General features: G+C 43.8%; 1 protein-coding gene across 4 annotated transcripts in view; it reads left to right on the top strand.

Annotated features, from left to right (window-relative positions):
* MSRA (methionine sulfoxide reductase A) overlaps nucleotides 1-21174 on the top strand; it is a 369657-nt gene that overhangs the window by 222780 nt on the left and 125703 nt on the right. For all 4 annotated transcript variants that reach the window (XM_040235213.1, XM_040235066.1, XM_040235294.1 and 1 more), the window contains exon 4: nucleotides 17915-18019. In XM_040235213.1, the coding sequence (XP_040091147.1) occupies nucleotides 17915-18019 (105 nt within the window). The remainder of the gene's footprint in view (nucleotides 1-17914; nucleotides 18020-21174) is intronic.

Below are 21174 nucleotides of genomic sequence, written 5' to 3'. Positions count from 1 at the left end.
TTAAAGGGCTTCCCTGTGGCTCAGCTGGTGAAGAATCCCCCTGCTATGTGGGAGACCTGGGTTCAATCCCTGGGTTGGGAACATCCCCTGGAGAAGGGAAAGGTTACCCACTCCAGTATTCTGGCCTGGAGAATTCCATGGACTGTAGAGTCCATGGGGTCACAAAAAGTCGGAATGCCTGAGCGACTTCCACTTTTCACTTAGTTTACATTTGTATATGTCAGTTTTCATTCTCTCTCCTCTCCCTCCCTCTCTCCCCCTTCTTCTTCTTCCTCCTTGTCCTCTCTCTCATTGGAAATGTTGACTTATTTATCAAAAAGGATCAACTTAATGAAAATTAATGGGGAACATTGATATGAATACAATTTTCCAGTTTACACCCCTATGGATAATCGTATACTGAGAGACAGAGATGGTGCAGCCTTGAGAATCTGATGGTCCTGACCACTTAGCACCAAGGGCGTAGACTGTATGATTCTGAGTAAGCAGAATCTTAAAACAATGCAAGCACAGGGACCGTAGCAGCAAGTAGGCTGTATGTAACACATCTTAGAAAAATGCCATAGATGAGAAATGGTCCTTAAGAGATGACGTCTGGCATGTGCCACAGGGGAGAATGGTATCAGATCTCCACAATGATGGATTGCATGGAGTGGCTCCTTTGGGGAGGATTTCACTTTATTCTCTGTTCCAGAAACCCTGACCCCACCCTGCCTGTGAAGTAGGAACTTGCTTTGTAAAGGGGCACTGATCAAGAAGGTGGCCATTATCGAGCTGGGAGCCCAGACATCTGAAGCTTATAACCGAGCACAATGGCCGAGGCTTCTTATCCATGTTTCTAATTATATTCTTTCCTGCTTTTAGATAAAGGGACAAAGAAATCTGGGACTGACTTTTCAGGGTTTTCAGGCTGCTCTGAAGTGTTCTTTTTTAAAGTAGAGGGATGTAGTTTTGTTTAACAGCAGTGCTGTGAATGGGGTGTGTCCTCCAAGACTGTCCTCTTGTGTACAATAGCATGTCGATGTCAGAGATGCATTAGGGGATGAAGTAATTCATTTGTTCTTTCTAATGAATAGTCATAATTTATAATTTGTACTAATCAAAAACCTTTCATCCACAAAAAAACCAACAAGCTTTGCAAACATTATCCTCTCACCAACCTCTGAAGTAAGTGTCTTGCAAGTACAATTATCCCTAATTTGTGGAAGGGCCAGGATAGAGAACATAGTGCAGAAATAGTTACTGATGTATCTTCAGCTCGAAATTTATATTTTGAAAGTCTCTTTGAACTTATTTTCATTAGTTATTTCAGTGCTCAGGGAATATAATTTATCCTGAGCTACGTAATGGGTATCTGTCAAGCTGAAAACTTATAAAGTTAATGTATCCAGATGTTTTTGATATTAAAAAACTTAGAGGAGCTCATACTTTGCAGCCACTTGGGAGACAGGTGTCCACTCAGTGCCCCACTGGCATCCAGCTCAATTGTCTCTGGAGCCCAGGTGTGTCTTCATGTTGTGAGGCAGTCGTGATGGCATCACCTGATGCAAAGCCTTCTAGTCCGTTCTCTGATCACTGAGTGATGGGGAAGGCAGATGAGGGTAAGCCCAGAAGAGTCCTTTTAATCACTGTTTCTGCCTGCAGACTATATTACCACCAACCAAAACACGCCACACAGGGCTGTAAAGTTAATCTTAAAATAACACAGCCTTAGCAACTCACTTTGTCTTGTCACAAAATTTGTACTCGTGGTCCTTGAATTCAGACTTCTCCATTAAAAAAATATACAAAAGCACCTTGCTGCCATCTCTCTCACCTCCTCTCTATCGTTTGTTGAGGAGAAGACTTCAATATAATTTGATTAACGTCCCACCCCACCCAACACCCAAAATGCAAAACTGAGGTCAGAGCTGACCCTTAGTAAACACATAGAACCTGTGTGCTGCTTTTGTAGACAGAATGAGGGAAAGTTCCCTTCTTAGTCCCAGGAACTTCCTTAAAGCTAGCCCAGAGGACTTCCTTGAAAGCTCAGTCAGTTCAAATGGCAGATGCAGACAGCTGGTGTGTACATTTGTTCACTTTATGTGCTGCACAAACGTGTATGCTCGTGTGCACGCACACACACACACACTCTGCTTTCTCTTTGCTCAGTAAAGGCTTCTTACGGGAGTTTCCGTTCCAATCATGTACCGTGTGAGATGCATCCAGGCATTCTCTTAGGGTCCAGTGACAGACAGGGCATCTTACATTCAGGGATATAAAGATGCACATCAGCCTCTGCTGACTTGAGAGCCCTGCTCCGTGTTTGTCAGGATTTCTAGGATCCTGCGGTGCTTGGACTGCTGACGCCGCCCCTTCATGTGGGTTACCAGAGTGGGCGGAAGGCACGTTTCCCAGGTTGCAATAGGACCCTAGGTTCCAGTTAGAATTAATATAGTGGAAGTGTCTTATCCACTGCTTTTCTTGCATGGTGATTAGTTATTTAGGAAAATTGGTTAAAGAGAGGGTGAATCATTTTTTTTTCCCAAAAAGGTTTACAGAAACCTTAAATTTTTTCTTAGCTAAATGTATCTTGTGCCAACCTTTAGATCTGGGGTCTCTGTCTTCCCTTTAGTCGTGGGTCCTCTCCCAGAACTGCCTGCTTGTCTCCTTTTCCTAGGACAGTGGATGGGGAAGAGTGCACACGAGACTGGGGGTAGACTCTTTACTCTGTATTGTGACTCTGCCCATTACTGGTGTTGTGATCTTGGTTGTGCCCTTTAGGTGCTCCGTGCCTCATTGTCCTCATCTTTAAAATGGGTATATTAATAGTACCTCCTTTATGGGCTTGCAGGAGGGTTAGATAAGTTAATGTATATGAACCGTGCCTCATACCGAGTAAGCTCTAAGTGTCCACCATTATTATTATTATTAGTGATTTCTAACATTGCCTTCTTTCAAATCAAATGAGAACTTAAGGAGAAGTGGGAGGCATCTGAGCACAGCATTTACCTGGATTTTAATGCTTTCCTCCCCAGTCTACTTTTTCTTTTTCTCTTTAATTACAGTAAAATATAGGTAAAATTTACCAGCTGAGCCATGTTTAAGGCAAGGAAGCTGCGACTCAGAGAAGTTATGTGATTCAGTCCAATCAGACAGTCTGGCTGCACTGTTGGTGCCGTCGGCACGGTGTCTCAGTGCCTCACTGCTGAAACCGTTTGTTTTTCTCCTTGAGGCCTGTTTCTGGGCTCCTAAGTTAATTACTGGCTGTCACCAAAGACCTGCTAATCAAGACTAAACGATTCCCAGCATCAATCAGATTCCAGCTGAATCTGAATGTATAGGTAGCCATTGGCAGCCGTCATGTAGGGGTTACCATTAGCCCCGTGTTTATGGGAGAGAGCGTGAGGTCATGGAGCCTGGACTCAAACCTGCTATGCTCTACCACCTGCTGAGTGACCTTAATTCAGCACATCATTTGACCTCACAGAGGCTGAGTTTTCTCATTTGTAAAATGGATGGAATGAAACATGGAGTGACTGTGAAGACTTCCTAGTGTTTCATGATCTATAAAACTGTTGCCATCGTCTCCCACACTTTCTGAGGAACCATTCACTGGAAAGTATAAAAAGTGTAGGGCAGAGTTTGGGTTAATGCGGAACAAGCTCCCTCAAGCCCCCACTTGGGACTCTGGTGTTAGTTACCGTAGGAATCCCTGGGGGACATACACCCTTTTAATGTGGTGTGCTTGGTATTAGTGTACAGGATTCATAACTTTTTTTCCCCAAGGCCTTGTTTCCCATAATAGGTTAAAATAACCTGAGGCAAAGGTAGTCTAGATAAATGCTCCCCGTGTTTGTTTTGTATCACCAGGATGTCTGACAGGTGAAGTTGCCAAGAATGAGAGGCCTCAAGGGAGGCTGTGTTGGAGCTTAGTGTTAAGAGTACTGGCGTCCTCCCTGAGTCTTTGAGGCTGGCTTTGGTGCTCCTCCCATGTTCTCCTGTAGACCTGGGCACCGCCTGATCCTAGCAGTAGTTGTGTCATCCTGTACACTCCCATTTACACGTTCCTCTGCCCTCCTGGACTATGTACCCCTCTAGGCCAGGAACCGTGTTATTCATTGTTGTTTTAGCTGCACCCCAAAGAGTGCCCAGAGCCCATACTAACTTCTCCATAAATACTTGTTGAATGAATTCCATCTCTGGTGGTCCTATTTCAAGCCCCGTCCAGAAGTGGAAATGAGGCTGTTGGTGGAGATGTAAATTGTGCAGCTACTATGAAAAACAGCATGAAGTTGCCTCAAAAAATTAAAGGTAGCCCTACCGTATGGTTAAGCTATTCCACTCCTGGCTGTTTATCTGAAGAAAATGAAAATATGAGTTCAGAAAGAAACATGGACCCTCATATTTGTTGCAGCATTATTTTCAATAGGAACAACCTAAGTGTCCATCGATGGATGAATGGATAAAGAAAATGTGGTATAATATACAGTAGAATAGTATTCTGTTATTAAAAAGAATAAGGTCTTGCTATTTGCAACACTTCTACCTTGGATAGACCTTGAGGGCATTATGCTAAGTGAAATAAGTCAGAAAGACAAATGCCATATGATCTCACTTATATGTGGAATCTTAAAGCCACCAAAAAAAAACAAAATAAGCTCATAGATATAGAGAATAGAATGGTAGTGGCCGCCTGAGGCGGGGGTAGGGTGTGAGACAAGTTAAGTGAAGGCAAGAAAAAAAAAAAAAAACCTGGTTGCTCAGTGGTTAAGAGTCTGCCTGCAGTGCGGGAGACGCAGGAGATGTGGGTTTGAACCCTGGGGCAGGAAGACCCTCTGGAGTAGAAAAGAACAACACCCTTCAGTGTTCTTGCCTGGAGAATTCCATGGACAGAGGAGCCTGGCCGGCTGCAGTCCATGAGGCTGCAAAGAGTCAGACACAACTTAGCAACTAAACAACAGCAACAGCATTTCTGAAACCTTCTAGTGACCAATCATGACACTTTCTAATAGTGTACCAAATGAAGAGAGACATGAGATAATATTTAAAGCAAGTGAAGGAAAAATCGTTAAACATGACTGACAGTTTATTGAAAGTATTTTTGTTTTTGTTCGTTCTTAAGGAGAACGTTACGCAGTACAGATCTAGTGCTTGGTGAGAAAAAAGCAGGAGAGCGAGTGCTGAGGGAAAGCAGTACTTTCAGGCAGGTTCCAGTATAATCAGTTTCAATATAAATATCAAAGTGTTATGTCTCATGTACTTCTCTCTGAGGAAAAAAAGCAACTATAATGTGGTTTGTATGCAAAATGAATAGGCAGTTATTATCTTTGGATGATTTAAAGTACCTCTTCTGGAAATTATGCATATATGGTGGGAGCTAGCAATGTTGAGCTTCAAATAGGGGTGCCTTTGCTCATCCATGTTATTATGAGTGAGAGCAGTTTTAGAATGTGAAAAAAATAGCTGACTTGATTTTAATGACTCCTTCTGTTATCATGATTTCAGGGGTTCTCTAGCTGTCTTTTGGAGAGGCAATGGCACCCCACTCCAGTACTCTTGCCTAGAGAATCCCGTGGACGAAGGAGCCTGGTGGGCTACAGTCCATGGGGTCGCTGAGGGTCGGACACAACTGAGCGACTTCACTTTCACTTTTCACTTTCATGCATTGGAGAAGGAAATGGCAACCCACTCCAGTATCCTTGCCTGGAGAATCCCAGGGACGGGGGAGCCTGGTGGGCTGCCGTCTATGGGGTCTCACAGAGTCGGACACGACTGATGCTACTTAGCAGCAGCAGCAGCAGCTAGCTGTCTTTTCACTCTGATTTAAATCTGCCCTAGGCAGTTTATCCAAAGAAGCCTACCTTTTCTTGGAGAGCAGTCCATATTGTTCTGTTTGTATTAACTCAGATCCTGATTGTTTGAAAGCTTCCTGCTTTGCATAGTGAAGTTCTATTTTGACACATCTCATTCTTAGTAGTGCTCCCCAACGTGAGTTTGTGTGCCTGACACATTCAGTTCAGTTCAGTTCAGTCGCTCAGTTGTGTCTGACTCTTTGTGACCCTATGAATTGCAGCACTCCAGGCCTCCCTGCCCATCACCAACTCCCAGAGTTTACCCAAACTCATGTCCGTCGAGTCGGTGATGCCATCCAGCCATCTCATCCTCTGCCATCCCCTTCTCCTCCTGCCCCCAATCCCTCCCAGCATCAGAGTCTTTTCCAATGAGTCAACGTGCCGGACACATAGTAAGGCCAAAAAACTGAAACATCAATGTTTGGAGCAGAGACAGATTTATTGCAAAGCCATGCAAGGAGAATGGGTAGCTCATGCCTCTCAAACCCTGAACTCCTCAAAGGGTTTCAGCAAAGCATTTTTAGAGGCAAGGTGGTGGGAGACATGACTAGTTGTTGCAAACAAACTTCTTGGTGTTGGAATCCTTTTTCTTGCAGCTGACCATATAGGTCAGGTTGCAGTGTTCCTGCAGACTTCCAAGAAGACATTATCTGCAACTTTTTGTCTCTATATGAACAGAAATGTGTTACACCTTTAAAGGTCAGAGCCTTGAGAATGGGCTGAGTATTTCAGGCTATAGGCAATAATCTTAGCTTGCAGCAAAAGCAATAGAATACAAAGATTAAAATGAAAGAAACAGAGCTAATAATGGTGTCACATTTGTTCTTTCCTATTACCGTAGTATATGGATACCAAAAGGCTAGTAATGATACCATAGATTTGACTACTACGGTCAGTTCCCAGAGTGCTTCCCCCTTTTATGTCTGTTATTTAGTGCTTTCAGCCACACTCCCAGCTTGATGGGACAGGTGTTATTTCCCCCATTTTACGATGAGAAACTTGTAACTAGAAGAGATTAACCAGCTTCTCCGGCAGGCGATGCCTTCAAATTCAGGTCTTCTGATTTCAGAATCAGTGCTCAGTTCACTACTCTGCAATACCCTAAACCTTAAGCCTTCTCAAAATCATTGTGGCGGAATGAGTAGACCCCAAAAGGCACAGCCTGGACCTGTGAGTAGAGGGAGGGAGGTCTGACTCAATAACGACAGGATATTCCAACAATGGGATGGATTACTTTGTGAAATTGCATATACCCTATCACTTGAAATGGTCATTTGGATGTTGCAATGGGGTAAAACACAATATTGCATTAGGCTAGGTGACCTTTTGTGTACCTTACAATTCTGAGACTTTGTTAAAATCATCTGTCTGGTTTCCTCTCCCTTGTTGTAGCCACATATATCAAATGCCCAATTTCATGGTTCCCTTTCCCAGCTTCCCATCAAAAGTACCTGTCAGGCCACGTGAGGGTACATACATTTGCCCAGGCCTGACCCCAGACCTCCTGTATCAGAATTCCAGCATGGGTGGAATGTGGAATGTTGGGTGTGAGAGTATTTTTCCAAAAGTTCTATGTGATTCTAAGGTATAGGGTTGTGAACCACTCTTCTGAGTAGCCCACTAATAACAAGATACAAGCAGGCCTCACTTTAGACTTTTGGGTGGAATTTGGCAGCTTCAAGGAATCATAGTTTTTCAGCATGCAATGCCATTTTTAGTATTAATCAAGCCATTGAATAGCACTGTGTTTTCTCTTAGATGCAAGGATACTGTGATCTCCAATTGGCAGGTTAGCTTTGCTGACATCTCATAATGCCTACCTGTCTCCACGGTGGGTGGGAGTTGGTGCCAGTCTAGGAAATAGGCATTGATCAACTCAGTCACATAGGTTCTTCCATAAGCTTCCTGTTCTGGAAAAAAAAAAAAAAAAAAACAGTTCAAAGAGGGTGAAGGCCAGCCTCTACAATCAGCAAAAGTGTTTGCCGCTCAGTTGTGTTTGTGATCCCAAGGACTGTAGCCCACCAGGATCCTCTGTCCATGGAATTCTCCAGGCAAGAATACTGGAATGGGTAGTCATTCCCTTCTCCAGGGGCTCTTCCCAACCCAGGGATCGGACCGTGGTCTCCTGCGTTGCAAGCAGATTCTTCACCACCTGAGCCACCAGGGAAGCTCCTATGAGCAGCAGGTTGGATACGGAAACTAGTGAGCCACTCACTCCTAGACTCATTACCTCCTAGTTAGCTTTGTAGCATTAAGAAACCTCAGGTAGCATGAAAAACTAATGGTTATAGCTTATTGTCTTCCTGAGGAATTTTCCTGATAAAGTACTCAACTGTATTTATAGCATTGCTCTGAGAGAATGATCTCTGAAGGATTACACACCTCCCACCATGTCTCCCCATGGTGGGCCAGGAAAAAATTACAATTGCTCTAACGGTATTTTTTTTTCTACTTTTCAATCAATAGGATGCTTTTTAAAGCTTACATTTCTCTTTGGACACTTTAAGTGACTGATGAGACAAAAGGAAAAAAAAAGCGAAGATAAAATGACAGTAGAGACACTCCTCAAGTCCTGTAATGAACTCCACAGGGCATCCAATTTTGATGTATTAGGGATTTTTTTATATAATGAGTACATTGTTGGAAATCACATTTTGTATCTGCAGGAGCTAGAGATGAAACTGAGCTGACATCTTACCTCTTTTGTAGTTAATTAGCAAGAGGAAAGTAGTGGTTTGAATCTTGTGTGGTAAAGGGAGGTATTAGCCATCCTCTGCTCCCCTTTCCCCTTCAACCACCTGGATCTTTTTCTGTGCTCTTTGATTTGGTTTGACGGTTTGGATTGGTCTTGTTGGCTGGGAAAGATGAGGGGAATTGAAGAACCGTTATTATTTAATGAAAAAATAACTGTATCTCACTTCTCCCCTCCATCTTGCCTGTAGGATAAATAAAACAGATCGGGTCTTTTTCCTCCAAATAGCAGTTCTTTACCTGGACTCAGACAATAAGCAGTGCCGGTACCGCAAGAGTCTTTAGTTGTCACTGAATTAACATTTGCCACCATTAAATCCCCAGCACTTGGTATAGTACTGGAACTTAGTTAGTATTCAGGAAATATTTATTAATTAATGAATAAATGAAACACTGTGTTGACCCAAACAGCAAGGTATTCACTTGCATTCATGGTATCTGATCACTTTCTCCAGGTAGTGTTGTGTTATTCAGCCACTAAGTCTTGCCCGACTCTTTGCAGCCCCAAGGACTGCAGCACGCCAGGCTCCCCTGTCCTTCACCATTTCCCAGAGCTTGCTCAAACTCATCCTACCTACTATGCTTTCTCCTGGGCATCATGCCTCTTCTCAAGGTCTCATGCTCAGGGACGGCTTTGTGGAGGAAGCAGCACCTAAGAGGACCTTGAGAATAGGAGAGGACTTGGATTGCAGATAACTGGAGGGAGTGCACTGTGGGCTTCATGTGGGGGCAGCAGGATCTGGGGGTGGAGGGTGGGGTGTGGAGTGCCTGGGTCAGGAACACGGCATGCGGAAATGAAGTTAGCATACCTCCAGCTATGGAGAAAGAGACCTGGTGACCAGGTGGGGCTCAGGAGGGCAGAGGACAGCTGTGGGGGAGGCAGCAGGGAGGGGGTGCCTTGTGCCCTGGCCACATTCTGGTCAGTGGCCTGGAGGCAAGCCCAGTGCTAACTGTGTGACTGCTGCCCGCCAACCTGCAGGCACATGGCTCAGGCCAGAGAGAGGGGCCTCCCACGCTCCCAGCCCAGGGTCCAGGGGGCTTCTGCTCACCTCAGTTCAGGCAGCTCCGTGCTGTCTCCTGCCTGCACCAGCTGTGATGGACAGAGGTTCTTAGAGGAATGAAATTGTCACAACCATAGCACAGCTGTGTCCTGTTGTTCAGTTGCTAAGTCATATCCGACTCTTTGCAGCCTATGGACTGTAGCACACCAGGCTTCCCTGTTCTTCATCATCTCCCAAAGTTTGCTCAAACCCATGTCCATTGAGTTGGTGATGCCATCCAACCATCTCATCCTCTGTCATCCCCTTGTCCTCCTGCCTTCAGTCTTCCCCAGCATCAGTCTTTTCCAATGAGTCGGCTCTTTGTATCAAGTGGCCAAAGTATTGGAGCTTCAGCATCAGTCCTTCCGATGAATACTGAGGGTTGATTTCCTTTAAGATTGACTGGTTTGATCTCCTTGCTGTCCAAGAGACTCTCAAGAGTTTTCTCCAGTGCCACAGTTGGCAGTATGGTAGGACACAGCTCCTCCAGGAAGACGAGATCATAGCCTCAGCTTATGCTCCTAGAGCCCTGCTTTGAGAGGTTTCTTTTTACCCAAATTGACCACTCTTTCACTGTCATTTTATTCCTGATTCTAAAGTGGGGAATCACACTTGAAAGTCACAGTCTTCCTCCACCACCCTACACACGATCAAAAGAGTGAGCACCTGGGTTCTTCATAGTGTAGAAAAACGCTGGACCTCCGTCCCCATCAAGGCCAGAATGTGCCAGCTGGGACTGCGTCTCAACACCTGGGTCAGTGGTTGTAGACACTTGACTGATGTTTCTGTTAGTTGAATAGATAAATAAAATCAGAATTATCCACCTGCAGAGATACATGTTTTCTTCTGCAGTTTAATCTTTATGAAGGTAGCAGCACTAGAAGCCTCCTGTCTGCATAGAGAGCTGGCCTCTTCCCAGGAACTTCCCCACATGTGACCTCATTCGGTCTTTATGACTCTTCTATCACAGAGATTATATTTATTCTCATCTAAAATACTAAGAGACCCGGGATCACAGTCCAGAGAGTGTTGAACTGCTTGTGAAAACTGTGGTTTAAGTTATTGCTTGTGGCTTTGATTTTCATTCTAAGAGTTCAGCTTCTAATAAGATGTAGAGACTTAGACTCCTGTGTGCCAGATGCTATTCTGACTCCCCACTTTGCAAATGAGAAACTGAGGCAGTGAGTGGCGAAGTGGATAAAGGGCCTTCGATAGTGGGTGTGATGGGGAGCTGGGATTTGAGCCCCCTTTCTCCTCCCTCCCTGGGCACACAGCAGCCAGGTAGCAGTGTGCCTGTCACCTTGCTACCACCCCCTGCCTCCTTTGCGTCCCAGCAGCTACCCACCTCTTTTCCGGTCTCGTCTTCTGGGGAGGCCACCTCTCTGCTTTCTCTTCTCCTCACCAGCCGCCAGTAGTGATAATTCATGGGGCAGACCTGGAAGAGTTGAAGATAGTGTTTTCCCTGTGGGGTGGAAAGCAGTCGCAGAAGACTTTCAGAACTGGCTGATTTATCTTGGGGTTCTCTTTAAACACACCTGGTTCTGTGCGTGACTTGGCTTCCACAAAGCTCTGGCTGACTCCAGGTGTGTGGTTTTTCTGCTCCTGGAGCACCCCCATGTGTGTCTTCTGCAATGTTTTTTGTCTTGTAAGGAATAACTGTCCACGGTCTACCCCTTGGTTGTTCCTTCACCTCCCTTTGACATCACGAGGTAAAGCAACACGGGGACATGCTCAGAAAAGACATTTGTCCTTTGCAGTTTTCCTCTCAAGGTACCTTGAACGACAACATTAAAGCACCTATAATACTACTGTGAATTGTTAACAAGCACATTTGCACATCACATCTGTCATGCTATTTACATGATGTTATGTGAAGAAATGACTCAAAGTATTTTAAAGATACAGCCTTTCATCTTTGGAAGCACCAGAAACTATTTGCAGATTGGTCTTGGGAATCAAATTAGCCTAGCACATCGGTGAGTTCTTGGAGGCATGGGCATTTCTGTAAGTGGTTGCTGGCCCTCTTAATCCTTTTGATCATTTGCACTGTGTATTTTTATACAGGCTCTTGTACTTTGGAGAAATAAAATAAAGAAACTTAAAGGTGAGTTTGAAAAGGGCTTCTCCACACTGTTTGTCAATGCAGATAGATCCTGAATTTTAATAGCAGTAGCTTCTTTTAAACAACCAAGGCTCTTTAAACCTCTCTACACACAGTGTCAGTGCTCAGATCATGTCTGAAAGTGTTTGCTGGTGAGGGGAAATCTTTCCTGACCCTATATTGCAACCACGAAAGAAGACCCTATCCTGAAAAACAGTCTTGACCACCTGGATGTCAGTTATCCCCACAGCTGTGGGCTACTTCCTGTGTACCATTTGCTGTCATTGATGACTTCTGGTGACATTCAGAAGCCAGCTTGGAGTCATAGAATAAGCCAGACTTTCTACCTGCAGTTGAAACGTGGTTGACTCCTCACTGGATCCTGCCGTTTACTGGCTGCAGGATGTTATGTGAGAAAACTTGTGGTGAGGCCTTGGTTTCCTCATCTGTAAAAGGGGGATGACATCCCTGTTGTGAAATTGTTGGGAGCAACATCTGTGCACCCGTATTCATAGCAGCACTATTCATGAAAGCCTAAAAGTGGAAGCAGCCCAAGCGTCCATTGACAGATAGATGGATAAACAAATGTGGCATGTCTGTGCAATGACATCTTATTCAGCCTTTACAAAGGACATTCTGACACAGGCTTCAGCCTGGATAAATCTTGAGGACATTCTGCGGAGTGAAATAGGCCAATCACGAGAGGGAAAATAAAATATGACTCCACTGACATGGGGTTTAGAGGAGTCAAATTCACTGAGACAGAAGTAGAATGGCAGTCACCTGGGACTGGGAGAAGAGGAAATTGGGAAGTTAGTGTTTAATGGATATAAAGTTTCAGTTTTGCAGGATTAAAAAAATTCTGGAGATAAATGATGGTGACGGTAGCTCAATGATACGACTGCACTTCATTCTGAAAGAGATCAGCCCTGGGATTCTTTGGAAGGAATGATGCTAAAGCTGAAACTCCAGTACTTTGGCCACCTCATGCAAAGTGTTGACTCATTGGAAAAGACTCTGATGCTGGGAGGGATTGGGGGCAGGAGGAGAAGGGGACGACAGAGGATGAGATGGCTGGATGGCATCACCGACTCGATGGATGTGAGTCTGAGTGAACTCCGGGAGTTGGTGACAGACAGGGAGGCCTGGTGTGCTGCAATCCATGGGGCCGTAGAGTCGGACACGACTGAGCCACTGAACTGAACTGAACTGAACTGACCTGAGTGCCACTGAATTGTACACTTAAAAATAGTCAAGATAGTAAATTTTGGAAAGTGTGTGTGGTTTTTTTTTTTTTTTTAATCTCAATAGAGAAAAACTGGGGGGAAGAAGTATGAGCATTGGACAACATCCAGTAGGTAAGGTGCCTCCCATATTATCAGTGCTCAGTAAATAGTAGCAGCTTTTACTAGGATTCAGAGTTGTAATGCATGATTCCGTGATATCGCCTCATGTGGCCGTGCCATGGCTGGTTTCTTTTTGTTTGACTTCTGGATTTCCTATGGTACTTCACCACTGTATTAATAGTAATGACGGAACGAGTTTTTGTGTTTGTGTATGCCTTTTCTTTTCTCTGTGTTTGTATCTTTGAGGTTGATTTCCCGGGTCACTGTTAATCAAGGTGAATTCATCTATGAGGCGCTTGCTTCATATGCCCATGGGGTTTCAGAAGGGTCCTGTCATCTTCGCTGTCACCCCCCAAGGGCACCTCACAGTGTCTTCATCAGCACTTGGCGTGATTTTAAGCAGTTTTACAAAGTGACCTGAGTAGGAGATGGTATTTTAATGTTTAAGATGCATTCATTGGCTTTTATCTGATCAGCAAAATTGTTGAGAACTTTTCATGTCTTGATCTACATTTATTTTTTTCAATGTGTATTGCCTGTTTACATCTTTCGCCTGTATTTCTAGTGTGGTTTTAGTGCTCTTCTTTTTTTTAATCATTTTTATTTATTTGAAAATTTTATTGGATTATAGTTGTTTTCCAATGTTGTGTTCATTTCTGCTCTGTAGAGCTATATGTGTACACGTGTTTGTGTTAGTTGCTCAGTCGTGTCCAACTCTTTGTGACCCCATGGACTGTAGCCTGCCAGGCTCCTCTGTCCATGGAATTCTCCAGGCAAGAGTACTGGAGTGGGTAGCCATTCCCTTCGCCAGGGGATCTTCTCGACTCAGGGAGAGAACCCAGATCTACTGCATTTTGCAGGCAGATTCTTTACCATCTGAGCCACCAGGAAAGCCCCTTAAGTTTACATATATCCCCTCTTCCTGGATTTCCTTCTCATGTAGGTCACTACGGAGCATTGAGTAGAGTTCCCTGTGCTATGCAGTAGGTTCTTATTAGTTATTGATTTCAATGTTTTTCTTATCTCAGTATTTTTTCACATTTGTAACATGTCATTTTTAATATTCAGTTTTACTAGTTATGTAGTTGAATCATCATTCAAACATTTCAAAACACAAAATAGTAAGATTTTTAAAGTAGATTTAAAATGGTTTTACAATAACATGGTTATTATACTTAATGAATCTTCTTCCCATAATCCCCCTGTCATACTTATCTTGTCTATTAGCATAACATCTGTTTAGATGTTAATTTACATGACTATAGTATCTGAATTAAAATTATGTAGACTGACCAATTAATAAAATATTAATAACCCAACATAAAGAAGGCATAATAAAATTAGAGAAAATAAATGATTAAAATTATTAATAAGCATGACATTTTACCTCACTAATAATTAAATTCATTAAAAATAAAATGACAGGCTTATTAATATCTTCCATCTATAAATTGGTAGGGATTAAAAACACTGTGATGGTAATTGAGACTGACCCTCAGATATGCTGCCAAAGGGGAGAGAAAACTGGCTCAACTTTAATGACTAGCAAGAAACTTAAAAATGTTTATAAACACTGATTTAGAAAATTCACTTACATAACTGAGGCTAGAGGCAGCCTCAGAAATGGAGAAAAAATATTTACATTCATAGATGAAAAGAAGATTCAGTACAAATGCCCAATGACAGAGAATAATTGAATAAGTAATAACACAGTCATCTTTGGAGTGTTAAGTATTTATTATATATGTATAAATGGTATTTACTAAAAATTTCAGTGGTGGGGAAAACACTCACAATGTGCTTTTAAGTGGAAAAGGCGTGATGCAGTGATTATAGTAAAATAAGTTGTGTGTCATGGTGTGCATATGTGTATGTCTTGTGTGTATATGTGTCTCGTGCATATCTAGAAAGAAATGCATAAAAAATACTGAAAGTACTTATCTGGTAGGAGTATGGATGATTTTTATTTTCTTTTTTATATTTCTGCACATGTTCTGAGCTTCATTTTATTTACAAATCATTGTTTCTACAATCAGAAATATATTTTACTGTTAAGGAAGACTAAGGATGATGAGTAAATCTCTCTCCTTTACTGGATTCATGTTCACTTTGCTCTCAGTACCTTAATGCTTTGAACAGAATCCTGGACAAGGAGTCAGGAGGTGGTTTTTCAGGTTATGGTCCAGAAATTTACTAGGTATATGGCATTGGGCAAATCTAACTTGTATGTGCTGCTGTTGTTGTTTAGTTGCTAAGTTGTTTCTGACTCTTTGAGACCCCATGGGCTGTAGCCTACCAGGTTCCTCTGTCCGTGGGATTTTCCAGCAAGAATACTGCAGTGGGTTGCCGTTTCCTTCTCTAGAGGATCTTCCTGACCCAGGAATCAAACCCACATTTCCTGTGTCTCCTGCATTGATTGGCAGGCAGATTCTTTATCACTGAGGCACCTTAACTTGTAAAATGGGGATTTCTACCTTCCCTGCATGTACCATTGGAGGATTGTAAGAATTCAAGTGAAAATACCAACACAGACGAAAAAACTTTGCAAACCAAGATGCAAAGGATTCCCGAAACCACCGTGAGGTTTGATAATTTCTTAGAAGGACTCACAGAACTCAAAAGCTGTTATCTCCACAGTTACAGTTGGTTACAGGAAAAGGATGCAGATCAAAGTCAGCTAAAGGAAAAGTCACACGGGGCAGAGTCTGGAAGGGCTCAGGGCAGAGCCCCTGTGTCATCTCCTTCTCGGCCTCTGTGTGTGACACTGTGAAGAGCATTGCCACCCAGGAGCCTGGTGGTGTCCCAAACTTTAGTGTCCAGAGTTTTTACTGGGGCTTCAGTACGTAGGTATGATTGATCGATTGCCTGCATGGTTGAACTCAGGTTCTAGGTCAACCAATACCATGTTACCCAAAGCCCCCTCCCTCAGTCACATGGTTGGCCTTTCTGGAATAACAGCCCCTACCCTAAGACTGTTAGCATAGCAGCCCCTACCCTAACCCTACCCTAAGATTAAGTGTGGCAAATCTCCACCCTAAGAGCACCGGTGTGGTGGCCCCTCTATAAATAAAAGACACTCCTATCAGGTATGACCTAGATTACCTACCAGAGTCAAGGCAAAGACCAGCTACCTGTTTTCAGTTCAGTTCAGTCACTCAGTCATACCTGACTCTTTGAGACCCCATGAACCGCAGCATGCCAGGCCTCCCTGTTCATCACCAACTCCTGGAGTTTACCCAAACTTATGTCCATTGAGTGGTGATGCCATCCAACCACCTCATCCTCTGTCATCCCCTTCTCCTCCTGCCCTCAATCTCTCCCAGCATCAGGGTCTTTTCAAATGAGTCAGCTCTTCACATCAGGTGGCCAAAGTATTGGAGTTTCAGCTTTAACATCAATCCTGCCAATGAACACCCAGGACTGATCTCCTTTAGGATGGACTGGTTGGATCTCCTTGCAGTCCAAGGGACTCTCAACAGTCTTCTCCAACACCACAGTTCAAAAGCATCAATTCTTCTGCACTCGGCTTTCTTTATAGTCCAACTCTCACATCCATACATGACTACTGGAAAAACCACAGCCTTGACTAGACAGATCTTTGTTGACAAAGTAATGTCTCTGCTTTTTAATATGCTGTCTAGGTTGGTCATAACTTTCCTTCCAAGGAGTAAGCATCTTTTAATTTCATTTTGGACCAGGCTAAAGTCCTTACTGGAACTTCCCAGCGGGTGCAAGTAGTAAAGAATCCACCTGCCAGTGCAGGAGATAGAAGATCTCCTGGAGTAGGAAATGGCAACCCACTTCAATATGTGACCAAAAAGAGATGGAAAACAAATTTGTGGCAGGGTCTATTATTTACTGGGCTTCCCAGGTGGTGCTAGTGGTGAAGAACCCCTCTGCCAATGCAGGAGATATAAGAGACGCCGGTTCGATCCCTGGGTCAGGAAGATCCCCTGGAGGAGGGCGTGACAACCCACTCCAGTGTTCTTGCCTGGAGAATCCTATGGACGGAGGAGCCTGGAGGGCTACAGTCCATGGGGTCACAAAGAGTCGGACACGACTGAAGCAACTTAGCACGCTATTATTTACTATGTTATAACACTGAAATAAGAGAGGATAGGATTTCCACAGGTACAAGTGGCAATGCAAATACATTCTTTGCCCACCCACAGAACCTTGGGGACCACCTTTAAGAAGCGAATGTGCTAACGGGTGCCGCAGAGGGACATTTGCTACAGTCGTTATTTACCGCGGAGATGAATTAGGCTGGGAACCACTTACCGGCCTGCGGGGTATAGGAACCTGACTCTCTTCTCATTGTTAACAGCACACAAATATGTCTCTCTGTTAACAAATGTATCTAATGTGAATGAGGTACAAGCCTATTTTTCCACAGGTCCCTTTATCTGGCACCATCTCCCTCTGTAGTGCAGCTAAGCTTGCTGCGTACAGCGACGGGGAGATGATAAAAAGAACCTGGCTCATTTCCCTTTGCAGAGTTTCAAATCTCTAGCACCATGTCAGGTTGGATCCATAAGGTTTCATAAGAGTGAGATTAGAAAAAGGAAAACCCAAATTTATTTTCTCATGAAAGTAAAAAAAAAAAAAAAAATTAGAGCGCAATGAAGAGAAAGATCCTCCTCAGAAAACTTGCTCGAGGACAGCCTCATGCTTTTTATGGGAAAAGAGCCAGCTACAGAGACTCAGAATGAAAGTGTTCAAGTACAGTTGCCTTCAGAGGGAAGAATTTCAGCCTTTGTCTGGTGGTTTTTGGGAAACAAATAACTGGTCATAAATCGATGTGGTCAGTAAATTGGGGTTGTATGTTCTGTCTCTTTCAAGGAAAAACTGGCCACGCAGAAGTAGTCCGGGTGGTGTACCAGCCAGAACGCATCAGCTTTGAGGAACTGCTCAAGGTCTTCTGGGAGAATCATGACCCGACCCAAGGTAGATGAGTGAGCCAGTATTTAATTATCTTACTAATTACAGCTGGGATAATTAGTGTTTGAGCTGCACGGAAGAGATGAACCTTGAAATCACACAGGAGCTCAAGAATATGATTGCAGACATTTATTGACGGAGAAGGGGAGGGGCTGGGGAAAAGAGGGCGAGAGAATAAAGGCACAGCCCCCCATCTGTGCCCCTCCCTCCTTTACAGCTGTCAGGGGTGGGAAAATTCCCACAGAGAAAGACGCCAGACAATAGAGATTCGTTCACCTTTGATTATTGCATTATTCCTCCTTAATGCAGTCTTTTGTCTACAAAATTAAAGTGTCTTTCTAGCAGCTCCAAAGTTTTCCTGATTTATGGTTCCTTTATTTCCCTGAATTTAGCCTTTCTCATCTTTTGACGTTATCAGCCTTTTTTTTCCCCTTTAAATGTCTGAGGGTGATAAAAAAAAAAAATAAAGGTAAAATGCAGGATGCAATGGGTTCACAATGTTTGGGTTATTTAAATATTTATTTTGTTTTCTTTGGAATTTGTTGTATGGAGATATTAATATATTTGAGCTGTAAACAGTGGTGGTCAGGAATGTTATTTGAATGCACACACAAGCGAATATCTCATGCTGGCAAATATCATTGTAATATCCAATAATGGAGCAGTTTCCAGACTTCAACTTAACAACCTTACAAGCACTGCTTTGCCAGTGTGATGATCTGATATTATGAGTCTTAGGAACTGAAAAGTCCTACATGTATGATATGATTTTCACAAACCCTGTTCGTTTAGCAGGCTTCCCTGGTGGCTCCGATGGTAATGAATCTGCCTGCGATGCAGGAGACTGGGGTTCGATCCCTGGGCCGGAAATGGCTACCCACTCCAGTATTCTTGCCTGGAGAATTCATAACCTACATCTAACTAGGCTGAGAATTCTGTTGGCTTTAAACAAAATATTTGGGCTTCCCAGCTGGCACAGAGGTGAAAGTACTTGACTGCCAATGCAAGAGACACAAGAGACGTAGGTTCAATTCCTGGTTAGGAAAATCCCCTGGAGAAGGAAATGGCAAGTCACTCCAGTATTCTCGCCTAGAAAATCCCATGGACAGAGGAACCTGGCAGGCTACCATCCATGGGGTTGCAAAAGATAGCAGTTGGTCTATTTAATGAAAATATTTTTCCCTTTGGTGTCAGGTCTTGTGGGAGTGGGTGAGTGGTGTTGGCTCTTTCCTGATGAATGGATGTGTTCTTCCAAACATGCATTGTGTTTTGGGGTGGAACCTTACCAAGATCCCAGCAACCCCAGCGCCAGGTTGGTAAGTCCTGAGTCCTGGTTACACCTGAGTCCAGGGTGATTTCCCAGAAGGCAAAGGTCAGAGCTAAGGCAAGAACAGCAGCATGATCAGCAGAGGAGCCAGGGTCAGGCAGGTCCAGGATGCAGGCTCATCCAGCAGGGTGACTGAAGGTGGGAATGAGGCCAGGAGCAGGTTCTCCATGACCTCAAGTCTGGTTGATGTTGGGGGATGAGTCCCTGCTGGGGAAGCAGTGAGATGGGGGGCAGGGGAGGTATAGGACTGTTAAGGGCAAGAGTACTGTCATCAGAAGGTACAGATGCCACCCTGATTTGGACTGCCGCACTGTCACATCATATAAGAACGGTAGGCCTGATGGCTTAGACATCCGTGGCTCAATAAGAAACCGATTGGTGAGCTCAATAAAGAAGGGGGGTGACGGCCAGGATCATTCTGAGGAGGCTTTGATTCAGAGGCAGCAGCCTCTTGCTCAGAGCCGAGGGTCAAGGCAGGATGCTGGGGGCTCCAGAGTTCTAAGTGGAGACAGCTATCAGGAGCCCAGGTGAGCCTGAAGTCATGGAGCAGACAGGCTCTATGCAGGCCCACAAGGCTGGGTATGTGGCCTTGGCCTGGCCACCCGTGTCCTGATAGAACCACCTTGTTCTTGGCCTCCACAACATTTCAAAGAAGGTGAAGTCTGCCATCTACTTCTCTCTCGTTACTCCTCTTAACATCTTACCCATTTTTTCATTTTCGGGATACGGGGATGTGAACCATTTTTAATGGTCTTTATTGAATTTGTTACAATATTGTTTTCATTACATGTTTGGGTTTTTTGGCCCCAAGGCATGTGGTGGATCTTGGCTCCCAGACCAGGGATTGAACCCGCACCCCCTGAATTGGAAGGTAAAGTCTTAACCACTGGACCGCCAGGGAAGTCCCTACCCATTTTCTCACATCTTTACTAGTGCACCTCAGGTCACTAGTTCTCGCCCCTGATTCTCAGGGGAATTCCGCCTGCAAAAGCTTTTTATTAGAACCTCTTGTTCTCCCCATCCCATGGATCAGATTGGTCTCAACTTTGGAAATTCTTGGTTTGCTATCGGTATGAATTTGCTAGGGCTGCCATCATAAAGTATCACAGACTGGGTGGCTTAAACAACAGAAATGAATTTTCTTGCAGTCCTGGAGGCTAGGGGCCGAAGCTGAAGGCATTGGCAGGGTTGGCTTCATGTTGACTTGTCAATGGCTGTCTTCTCATATTGCCTTCCCTCTGTGTGTGTCTGTGTCCTAATCTCTTTGTATAAGATCACGAGTCAGATTGGATTAGGGCCCACCCAGATGACCTCATTTAATCTTAATCATTAAAGACCCTGTCTCCAGATTCAGTTACACACAGATTAGAGCTTCAACATGTAAATTATGAGAGGAAGAGGGATGTACTTTAGCCCATAGCACTGTCTGATAATGTAATATTTAATAGGTTGATGTGCTGGTTTTTCAGAGGTACATTTTTTCTGACAGGGTATTCATAGGCTTATAGACTGAAAGAAACTGATCATCTGTTCCAACCTCAGCTTCAATTCTATGAGTCAGAAGATGAAATTGCTCATGGTGGGGGTCACAGACAATGGGATTGGAGTATTGAGTGACCTATTCTTACACTAATATTTTGGACAAATTATACATGTAGGAGGAGAGTTTTTCTACCCTTTTGTATACTTGTTTCTGCTTAGAGTAGTGCTTCATGCAATGTACACAGTCATGCATTAAATCCCAAGGTATCTGATCGTCCCACATTATTATTAGAATTATTTTTTAGATAGTTCAGTGTAATGGGTTACGGTAAGAATCTTTTTCTGCCTTTTA

This window comes from Oryx dammah, unplaced genomic scaffold (genome assembly GCF_014754425.2).
Source record: "Oryx dammah isolate SB20612 unplaced genomic scaffold, SCBI_Odam_1.1 HiC_scaffold_1, whole genome shotgun sequence".
In the NCBI taxonomy this organism is placed as follows: domain Eukaryota; kingdom Metazoa; phylum Chordata; class Mammalia; order Artiodactyla; family Bovidae; genus Oryx; species Oryx dammah.
This window is presented reverse-complemented; position numbering and strand designations above follow the sequence as displayed.